This window comes from Antedon mediterranea, chromosome 5 (assembly GCF_964355755.1).
Source record: "Antedon mediterranea chromosome 5, ecAntMedi1.1, whole genome shotgun sequence".
NCBI lineage: Eukaryota > Metazoa > Echinodermata > Crinoidea > Comatulida > Antedonidae > Antedon > Antedon mediterranea.
In genome coordinates this window covers 30,623,331-30,634,125 of record NC_092674.1, presented here as the reverse complement: position 1 = coordinate 30,634,125, position 10,795 = coordinate 30,623,331, and the positions used below count along the sequence as shown (strand labels likewise).

At 34.8% G+C, this 10,795-nt stretch overlaps 1 protein-coding gene across 4 annotated transcripts; it reads right to left on the bottom strand.

The window, feature by feature from the left end:
- Positions 1 to 6,840: 6,840 nt before the first annotated feature.
- On the bottom strand, positions 6,841 to 10,553 carry LOC140049449 (uncharacterized). Of its 4 annotated transcripts, none has more exons than XM_072094332.1 (8): positions 10,417 to 10,553; positions 9,864 to 9,970; positions 8,470 to 9,623; positions 8,184 to 8,313; positions 7,946 to 8,052; positions 7,708 to 7,804; positions 7,441 to 7,563; positions 6,841 to 6,913 (listed from the first exon to the last, which is right to left on the bottom strand). In XM_072094332.1, exons 2-7 carry the CDS (start codon positions 9,945 to 9,947, stop codon positions 7,450 to 7,452), a joined length of 1,686 nt encoding a protein of 561 aa, XP_071950433.1. In that variant the 5' UTR covers positions 9,948 to 9,970; positions 10,417 to 10,553; the 3' UTR covers positions 6,841 to 6,913; positions 7,441 to 7,449. The 4 variants fall into 4 exon arrangements, with proteins under 4 accessions (XP_071950433.1, XP_071950434.1, XP_071950435.1 ...); XM_072094333.1 differs by having other exon boundaries at positions 6,846 to 7,563; positions 8,470 to 8,744; positions 8,793 to 9,623; XM_072094334.1 differs by having other exon boundaries at positions 6,846 to 7,563; positions 8,470 to 8,744; positions 8,841 to 9,623.
- Positions 10,554 to 10,795: the final 242 nt, after the last annotated feature.

Here is a 10,795-nt window from a genome sequence, read left to right as displayed (position 1 = left end):
TTTCGATCGTATGATAAATACGACAAATATCCAACACCCAATACCACAGGTATGATCATCAACACTTTGTAGATAATCCTGATTGTATGATATATGTAAACAACTGTTAACAATTGGTCAAATTGTAGAAATATAGATGATCCAAGTAAAAGCAAAGACATGACAATAGCTAATGGAATAGTGGATGAGTAGTGAACCATTTCATCTTGTTGCTCAGCAACCGTAGGTCTACGATTCGTTACTGCATCATCGTTAACGATAGCACCATACCCATTTACGATTCTGCTCCGTTTAGTTGGCAAACTTGCATTAAACCAATAATGAAGAAATATTCCAATTGACAGAATATAAAATTCTATCGTAAACGGGTAGAAGACGTTCTGGATGGCGAACACAACGTCATCATACGCTCGAGTTTTGTTATAGCACAGCGAATCGTAACGCGATGTCGGAGTATCTGGTTGGTCACGTGAGTCCCATGGAGCGGTGATATTCAGACGAACAAAAGCAGTATACATTAAACCTTCTATCATGTAAACAAAATCCAAAGCCACATATAGCAAGATCGAATAGCAGAACCACACACTACTTACAAATTTAATATTTTTGAAGCAAATCATAAAGGCAATTTTAATACAGATATACATGTTCGAAAAGGTTCGAACAACGATGTAGATTATGTCCTGTTGTATATATAAATCATTACTGTATTCGTTGTGAAAGAAAGGTAAACAGGTTGCAACTTGTATGATGTCTGCTGTGAACATAATAAGAGAGAAACTAGCAAAGATGAAAACGCCGAACAATGACAGGTTTGACGTTGTGTGTTTCTTGTTGCCGCATGTTGTGGACACTTGAAACGGCGCCGAAACATCTGACATATTACGTAGTTCAATGACGTCACGCTCCGTAGTGTTGTCATGCATTTCATGCAATGCGGCACCGGGTTCCGTCCACTTGCTTTTAGTTTTGATAAAATATAAAATGTTGATGGAATTAAACATTAGTAGAACGAGCGATAAAAGCTGTCCCGTACTGACCGATAAATTGAAACCTGTCGTCAATGAGGAAAAACTCATTGCAAAAGACAAAGAAGAGAGCCAAATAAAAAGGAGGAGAGAAGCATAGCATCCATCCTCGCTTTCTCGTGGTGGATTATCTTCGTTACTCCTTAGTCCTGTTCGCAGTAAGTGCACCAACACTTGTCCAATTGAAATACGTGTCCGGCTTCTTGGTGTGTCGGGTGATATCAATGCAAAATTAATGGCAGACATGTTTAAAACATAAAAATGTAATGAAATGTTTCATACTTTGTCTGCTTGGTTCTGATAAGAAACTAACTCGTGATAATGTGTTATCAGTTATATCATTTATTTGTGCAATAGAAAGTTAATAGAAAACTATCATAGTTTCGGTTTCTCATTATTAAATTGAAAATGATAATGATCAATGACAATATTTAATAATAACCAGTCTATATTTGCCGAAGCAATCTTCCTGTTTCATCTAAGCATAGTTTGTATAATATATAAGTCGTATAAACAATTTACAGGTATAGAATACATTATAAATATATTTTCTAGAAGCTTCTTCTAATTTTCATGTATAATATTTAATCTATATTTTGTAGAAGAGATTTTCCAATTTTCATCTATTTTAATCTATATTTAGATTGTTATAAAATAAACATAGCAATATACATTGGTGATCTCAACGCCGAAAACTGAATACAAAATACTTTAATATAAAGAATTGAGAAATGTTCTGTAAGCATTAAATTTAAGTTAAGAATTAGATTACTATGTTTTCAAACGACACGCGCAACAAAACTACGCACCTATGAGTCGAGTAGGCCTAACAAGTCATTCTGCGCATGTTTAGAAACATATTACGAGCATGCGCATAAAGACTGTTAGGCTCTCAATAACTGTAAAACTAGAGAGGTTGTTATTATTATATACAGTAATGCATGACAATGCATTTTATCAACATTCCTTTGTGTACAATGTTTATCCAAAATGTACAGTATTCACAGAATTGTGTTCTTTTATTCAACCGCCAGTTTTATATCTTTCTGCGTAAAAAAATATACATAGCCTAAAGACATAAAATAAATAAATAAGTACATATCGAATTAGAAAAAAAAACCCAAAACAAATTTATTCGAACAGATAAATTTACTATAAGGCAATGCAGATGTATTTTCCTAAATACAGTAATATAGCATATTAATAGCATGATGATCGAATAATTATATCATCAACATTGTATCATAATATTTGTATTGAAACTTGTTTTATGAAGAAGTTAAACAATTATTTATGAAACAAGTGGAGATTAATGTGTTAGTGATCACGCGTCTGAAACCTAATTCAAACATAAATTACTTTTGTTTTTCACAAAATTGTTTTTAGAAATTACATTTGGGTGAAAGTTCATTAAAACTACACAATTATTTTTGACGAAGTCTGCATTTCAAAACTTAATTTAATTCAAAAGAAAGAAGTCTATAATCAACTCTAAAATCCAAGTAAAGTTCACTGCACAGCAAGACAGAGTGGAAATGATACAACTCTGCTACTGGAAAGAGCACGCTTACAATGATGTTCCAATCACGTGCGCCAAAAAACCAGACGTTTGTTGGTGATTCGACGTGGAAGTTTTTGAGCGCGATAAACGTGTCCGTTGCCAAAATGAACGCGTTGCAGACAGCAAGATACAGGAAGCATTCACAGAGCTTGTAAGAAGTTACTGAAGCATGACGTGACGGTATTCGACGACGAGCGGCAATAAAGAAACATGTCTGAATAAAAATCTGAAAGTAGTTTACGATTGAGTACGTCAAACAAAGAGCAGAATCCGTGCCCGTAACGTCAAAACCGTCAACAACACTTTTGCCAGTGATATTCTCCGGAATATAATTATTAAATTCATACAGCAGTGTTGACGATGTTATAGCAGTAAATGCGGTGACCAAAAATGTACCCGTAACAGTACTGACAAGAAGCATCTCGCTTCCGTCAAGAGCCTGTTTTCTGTCGTATCGGAAATACGACAGGTATCGAACGCCGAGCATGACAGGTACGATTAACAAGGCCTGATAAAGCAGCCTGACTGTGTGATAAATGTAAACGATTTGACGCAGGGTACCTTGAAATATAAGCATAGCAGCAGACACAATGAGAAGTAATGCCATGAAGATGGCAAACAGCAGAACGAATGAGCAATGTCTTTCTTGATGATGATGGTGATCAGCAGTAGACACGCTATCTTGTTCGTCGCAATAACGCGTACGCGGCGGCAGTTCACTATTATTCGGCGCACGCGTAGTAGCTCTGCTTGGATTTTGCACGAGGCTAAACCAATGATGAAGAAATATTCCAATGGAGAGAATAAAGAATTCAATAGCAAACGGGTAGCATATGTCGTGCATGATAAACACACTCTGATCAAACAGCCGAGTGCTGTTATAACATTGAATATCGTAATCAGATATGTGTTTGAATCCTTCACGGCGCTGCCATGGCAGTTCAACATTAATTCGATCAGATGCGATATACACCAATCCCTCAAGCAGAGCAAAGAAGTTGAGACTTACGAACATGAGGATGGAATAACAGAACCACGGACTGCTCACGAATCTAGTGTTTTTGAAACAGACGAAGAAAGCAATCTGCCCGCAGAAGAAAACATTGCATGTGCCACGGAAGATGACGTACAAAATATCTTCATTGAAGTATCTCATCGTATTGAAGTCGTTGAGGAAAAAAGGAATGCATGTTCCGACTTGAACCATATCAATTGAAAACATGACAAGTGTAATACTGCCAAATATGTATATGCCAAGCAAAGAAAGACTGGATTTCTGGTGCCTTACACGCGATTCATTCGGGATACTGTTTTCTGAAGGGAGGTCACGTGGACCACCATTGATTGGTGTCATCTCAGTGGCGTTGTTATGTACACGTCGCTCCGAGGAGGAAGAATTCAACAGCACAATTGACTTATCAATCCACCTTTGTTTTGATTTCATGAAGTAAAACATGACTGTCAAATCAAATACTATTAATATAATCAAAAAAATTGACATTGTGCCATAAGATAAAAGGTCACGACACATCATGCTGGAAAAGATCATGACAGATCCGAAGGAACATAAGGCGATGAAAAAGAGAAGAGAAGCATAGCATCCATCCTCGCTTTCTGGTGGTGGATTATTTTCGTTACTTCTTAGTCCTGTTCGCAGTAACTGCACCAAAACCTGTCCAAATGATAGAGTTTTCGGACGTCGTGAAGTGTTGACGATCAGTGGGCTTGTAACAGAAGACATTTTTACAACACTGTACAGAGCGGAGCAGCAACAGAACGAAGCAGCAACAGGACGGAGCAGCAACAGAACGAAGCAGCAACGGAACAGAGCAGCAATAGAACTGAGCAGCAACAGAACGAAGCAGCAACAGAGCGGATCAGTAAAAATGTCTTTTTTCCTATTGTTGACAGGAGATACCAATTTGAATCAAAACATACTAGGCATCATACGATGATATGACGCGGCGGACGACACAGTAGTTTGAATACATCAAATAGTATGTAGGTCTACTGAAATCTCTATGAGGATCACAACAGAAAACGTATGCAATAAATGACGTCAAATATATAAATACTGTAGTCACTTATTAACAGACTATTATTATACAAGCTGTTTATATACGTTCTAAGAAAGTATTTACTTCCTTGTTTGCAACAGACACTAGCGAGCAAGTGGGAATTTTGGTAAAAGCCTATTTTATGTTTTTGGCTTTTTGACAAAGAGGAAACAACAAAAGGAGATATTACGTTGCAGTAATTGTATAACGAAATTAAACCTCCATTATACCAGGGTACTTGAAATAATAAAACCAAACCAAACAAATCTATTGTAGTGCAAAGATGTTTGTTTTTATAATGTTCATTAACATTGAGTTATTTCTTTTCAACTTTAAAGGGATTGCCACCTTTGAGAAGGATAATGAATGAATTAAATTGTGGTTATCCTTGGCAATTTGCCTCAAAAGAAAATAAATAAAAATAAATAACAGTAGGTCTACCACGATACTGAAAGTATACGATTCCCTAAATGATTTTTTAGGAGGACGCACAAATGTACGCCAGGACGCCTTACGCGCAATTCAAATGGTCTAATTACACCATGAAGCAACAGTGAGCCTTTGCAAATTACTTTCGTTGCGTCACATCTGCGTCCCTGCGTTGCGTGTGGAACCAAGCTTCTACAAAAAGGAAGCATCCTGAATCGAAATGATTGGTCCCCGGGAAAATAAAAGGTCTATATGCAATCAATATGTTATAAAATACGAACGTGAATGTACTAACATTGACTAGGCCTACATACAATGTCATCATGATAACTAACGTGTATGTAGACCATGTATGTAATATCAATAATGATTATATTTTTAGTTCTGGTCAATCAAATCCATCAAGAATCCGCAATCCACTACAGTATCTGCACTTGGTATATACGCAACGAGGGAGGAAGGACGGAAAGAGGGGGAATGAGGAGGAGGGGAGAGGAGTGGGAGCATGAACAGTTCAAACTAAAGTTTATGTAAGCAGATACCATACAGATAAACAAGCTTTTCCTGGACGACCGACCCAGGCGGTCGAAGAAATCGTTCTACGACGGGGTGATTCATGTGCGTCCCCCATGCCTCCTTGTATTTTGATGGGAGATGTAGAACTAACATGTTCCCATGCTAGTGTCATAACAAAAGATTTATTATTTTCAAAAACCGCGATTTCCGGGTTTGTAAATAAAAATAGAAAGGGAAATTCCCCCTTTTTTGTCCATCTGTCATCATTTAACCCATCGTGTGTGGTTGCCAGGGTCATACCACATTACATTTACATACACACAATAAGCCTACACCATTGTTTCCGATATTAATAGAATATTTAATTTTACCATTGTGTAAGTACACACGCACTACTTTAATATAGTAGATTATTTACACCTACCCGAGTATGTTGACGAGTGTGTACGATAGATTGAGAAGGGATTAATGGGTAAAGCTTGGTTCCCACTAGGACGCAACGAAGTACGACGCAGACGTAACGTATCGACGAAAAGTGCCGTAAGAACTTACGTGTCACAAGTGGGAACTGAACACCGTTTTTTTTGTTGCTTTGCGTACCTCGCAAACGTAATCCAACTTGTCCAATTTACACAAACGAGCGGTAACAGTAATAAGAATACAGACTCATTGTTATATTCCTTATGACCAAAGCGCGGAGCGGACAGGCGGTTTCAGTCGAGTACAGATTGTACGTGGGACAAGCTACGCGGTTTTCCGCTTAAGCTTAGTTCCCACTAGAACGTAACGCAAGGACGTAAGAGCAACGCAAGTAATTTGACCAATGACACACGATGGATTTTTCGAACTTTCGCTTGTTATTTATCAGCTCGCTTGCATTGTACTTACATCCTTGCATAAACGTCCTAGTGGGAACTAAGCTCTATCGTTACCTCGTCTGTGTAATGGCCTTATGCGAAATTGATAGAAGTTTATTTTCTTACGTTGCAACGGTCACATTACGTCGGGTTTTTTTCGAAAAAAATTAATTCATTTAGAGGATTTTTTTCAGATTAAAAGAAACAAACTGTATTGAAAATATGCTTCGTATCATATGAACGTGAAGATTGGATGCCAAGTCTTCCATTAGGCCAACAAGTTCATTATATTATTTGTGAAACAAATAAACGCAACAAATTAAAAAAGCAACACATAGCATTTAAACACAAACGTGGTGAATAGTGCATTAAAAACAAAACACACAGTGAGTTGTTTGAAAGTGGTTTTTATTAAAACATACCCTATTTGTAGCTTTAATTGCTGGATCAAACAACCTGTCCACACTAGTAAATAATTGAAAAAGAATACTATTCAGACGGACATCTGAAACGTATGAAGGGAAGTACATGTTTAACACTACGGTCAATCCCTCTTAATGGGACACGTTTTTGGCTCCCAAAGGTGTCTCCTTCAGTTATTTTTTATTTTATTTTATGGAAAATAAAAAAAAATAACTGCAAGCCTGGTTCCCACTCGTCAAAATGGCATAAATCAATAGATAAAATAAATGGTGCAAAAGATGAACATATGAATTAATGTTTAGAATAATCAAATTTCATAAAATAAATATGTTAGCAAAACAATGCATTAAAAAAAACTGATTGATTACATCAATACATTTGTCTAACAGGCGGATCCAATGAGGCCAAGTAGTACACTTTATACTGTCCTTGTAACTATAATACAGTACTTGAAAACAAGTGCAGACATAGTAAAGTGGTTGTTTTTAGACATGGTTTGAGAATCCCTTCATACCTTCTCTTGTTGTTATATTTTCTTATACAGACATGGTTTGAGAATCCCTTCATACCTTCTCTTGTTATCTTTTTTTATACAGACATGGTTTGAGAATCTCGTTCATACCTTCTGAAATCTCTTTTGGCAAACTTTGCTTTTTGTAATCAAATGAGATGAAGAACTTGTTGCTAATATCCTATCAAAAATAATAGTAAATAAATAATTTTTAGTAAAGACCACCAACATTATTATTATACAGTATACTTTAATATATGTTTAATAACTTAGCAAAATCTTATAATAAAATAAAAAATAAATTCTCTTTTTTTTTTCCATTTACCTTTTTTATTTGTGAAAATCCAAGTCTCTTCATGGCTAGGTTGAATGCTTTTAAGTTTTGAAATCGACTTGATACCTCAGCAATTTTTAGAATACCTCTAAAATTGAAAAAAAATAAGGAAAAACCCCATTTGACTAGATTTTATAGTTACATAAAATAGTTAGTTACATCAATGTAACAAACTTCATTTTGTATAAAAATGTATGAATATACAGTGCTGTGTGAGAATAAGACTTACTTGATTTTTAGAACTCTGTTTGCTTCTTTGAGATAGTCAATCCAATTTGTACCCATCAACGACAAACAAAATACAGCCACATCCAGTGCATTATCAGAAAGAGGAACCTAATAAAATATAGAAAATGGTATTAAGTTTTTCTTGTGTTTTAGAACACGATAACCATAAACAAATAACAGTTTTCCACTCAATGAATGGAAGAAAGCATCATTCATAACATCTATAATATCCAACTTACTTTGGCCATATTGCAAGCAATGGTGTTGGCTTTAGTTGAGACCAAGTCAAATGAGTACACACTTTGTTTGACACTCTCAGCTATCTTGGCATCACCACAACCAAAATCACCAACAACCTTTGATGATGGCCTGAAAATATAAAATATAATTTGAAATTGGATTTTAAATAAAGTACAAAATAAAAAATAAAAGTTATATTACTACATCAAATTGAGAGATCTAGATTTTGACAATTGCTGTTTATATCTGCCAAAATAAAATGACAATTTTGAGCCTAGAACTTACATGTTCTTAAGATCTTCAATCATTTTATCAACAGGATTAACAGGCCAGGATTTCACCTGCTCAACAAACCCATCGTGGTAGACTTGGAAAGCATCCGTATCTTCCGTAAATAGCTCCAAAGCCGAATCCCCGGTACAGGTGTATAGCTTCTCATTTATGAATCTGAATCTTGCTCCTTTTAACTTGTTTTCCATTTTTGTTCTCAGATCTAATACTGGTTTCTTTTTGCTCGACTCCACTTCTTTGGAGTTAGCATCAAATACTGGTTTCTTTTTGCTCGACTCCACTTCTTTGGAGTTAGCATCAAATACTGGTTTCTTTTTTATCGTATCCACTTCTTTTGTGTTAGCATCAAATACTGGTTTCTTTTTTATCGTATCCACTTCTTTTGTGTTAGCATCAAATACTGGTTTCTTCTTACTTGACTCCATTGCTTTAGAGTTAGAATCACCTAATTGTGACTTACTTACAGGTTTTTCATTTCCAGTTTCAAGCTTTCTTTTCTTTTGTTTCTTTTTATTCATCTTTTCAGAATGTTTTTCATCTTCAGACATTTTTTGACTGACTGACTTTTCATTGTCTACTTCTTTAGTCTTTTTTACCTTTGGATTTTGTTTCAGTACTTTTGACGGGGGCGCTGTAAGGTCGACAAATTTTCCACACAACTTCTTTGTATTCAAGAACTCTTGTGTTTTGAATTTGTTCACTGCTTTCCTTTTTCTCTTTTTCTTCTTTTTCAATTGATCTGTTGCCTTATTTATTTCATCATCAATTTTTTGTTTTTCTTCTCCTTCATTTAATTTCCTTCCATCTCCATCCTCATTCTTTTTTCGTTTTATCTGTTTCTTCTGAATTTTTTTCTCTGTATTTTTTGCTTCATTTAGTAATATTGTATTTTCCTCATTTTCAATGTTTTGTTCTACTTTTTTATTTAATGTTCTCTTTTTCTTCTTCGATACTTCTGGTTGATCATCATTTTCCAATTTCCTTTTTAATGTTTTGGAATCCTTTGTCGTGTCTTGCGTCTTGGATTTTTTTCCTTTTCTCTGAATTTCTAATTTGGAAATTTCATTGCAGCCATTTGTATTACATGTTTTTGCTTTTTTTGACTTCTTTCTATGTTTAATATTTTGAGTAGCATCAATATTAGATTCCTGCAAGAACCAAAACAAAGAAACAAATTTATACACAAAAAACTAATCAAGTAGAACCTCCAATATGGGTGTCATACACGACGGATTTTATTTTTAATTTAATCTTAATATTCACGATTTATCATTTATTGTCTTGACGCGTATGTTAATTACTATTTAAAGATATTGAGTTGATTATTATTGTGCACCTCACCAGTTGTTTTAATACACTGAACATGAATTGTATAACTTGTTTCATACCTTATTAAACAAGACAGCATGCAAATCGCTTACTCCATTATCGCCCCAGTCTCCGGAACTTTTTACCTCAAAATCTACAGCCATTTTTGGAATGCTTCAAATACTATCTGAAAGGAAAACATATCATCTTTATAATCTATATAGGAAATTGAAATGTTTGAAAAAATAGTTTTAATATATTACTATACTCATTAAAATAAAACAAAATAATCCAGATGTTTCCAACTATAAGAAAGATATTTTCATTCATAAGAAGCTGATTATTAAATATTATTGACAATGTGCAGTATTTACAAATATCTACTCATGAACTGCATCATACTCCACCTCCCTGCCTGTTAGTACAGGCTTAGCCTACTTATAAGCATAGGATACCCTCAGCCCGCACACACGTGACATGGTCACTCTAGTAGTCGGCCGGCTACTTAGCTAAATAAATAACAACTACAGTACTAGGCCCTCTAGCCTAGCTAGCTAGGTAGCGAGGGCCTACCACCAGCACAGCAGCAGTAAGTAGGATGGATTTATTCTATCTATTATAAAGCATACATACCATTGACAATTATACGAAAGGGTGTTTTAAAGTGTATATGTAATTAATCGAACTTAATAAATTGATACTTTCATAGTTTAAAACGCTTTTTAGTAGTATTAAATTACGCTAAATTAACAAGTTTTAAAACACGACGAAGCTATTAGTATTACGGGCGCTGCCATATTGTTTTGCATGACGTCAAACTTTAGGCTTTTTAAGTTTATATTTCTATCACGAAAATTTGATTTAAATTATTTTATATATTCAATATAGAATGATAAAATAATATTTAGTATACATTAAAATAGTTTATAAAATGTAAAAATCGAATTATTTTATTAGTTTATAATGTTTCAATCTTTTTAAAAAATAATCTTTTCTGTGTACAGGTAACATT

Bases quoted from the DNA above. Each gene is read 5' to 3' on its own strand.
- LOC140049449 (XM_072094332.1), bottom strand. From the start codon at position 9,947: ATGGCTGTAGATTTTGAGGTAAAAAGTTCCGGAGACTGGGGCGATAAT. The intron at 8,314-8,469 runs GTAAGTTCTAGG...TTATATTTTCAG, and splicing joins ATTGAAGATCTTAAGAACAT to GCCATCATCAAAGGTTGTTG. The intron at 7,805-7,945 runs GTAAGTCTTATT...TTTCAATTTTAG, and splicing joins AACAGAGTTCTAAAAATCAA to AGGTATTCTAAAAATTGCTG.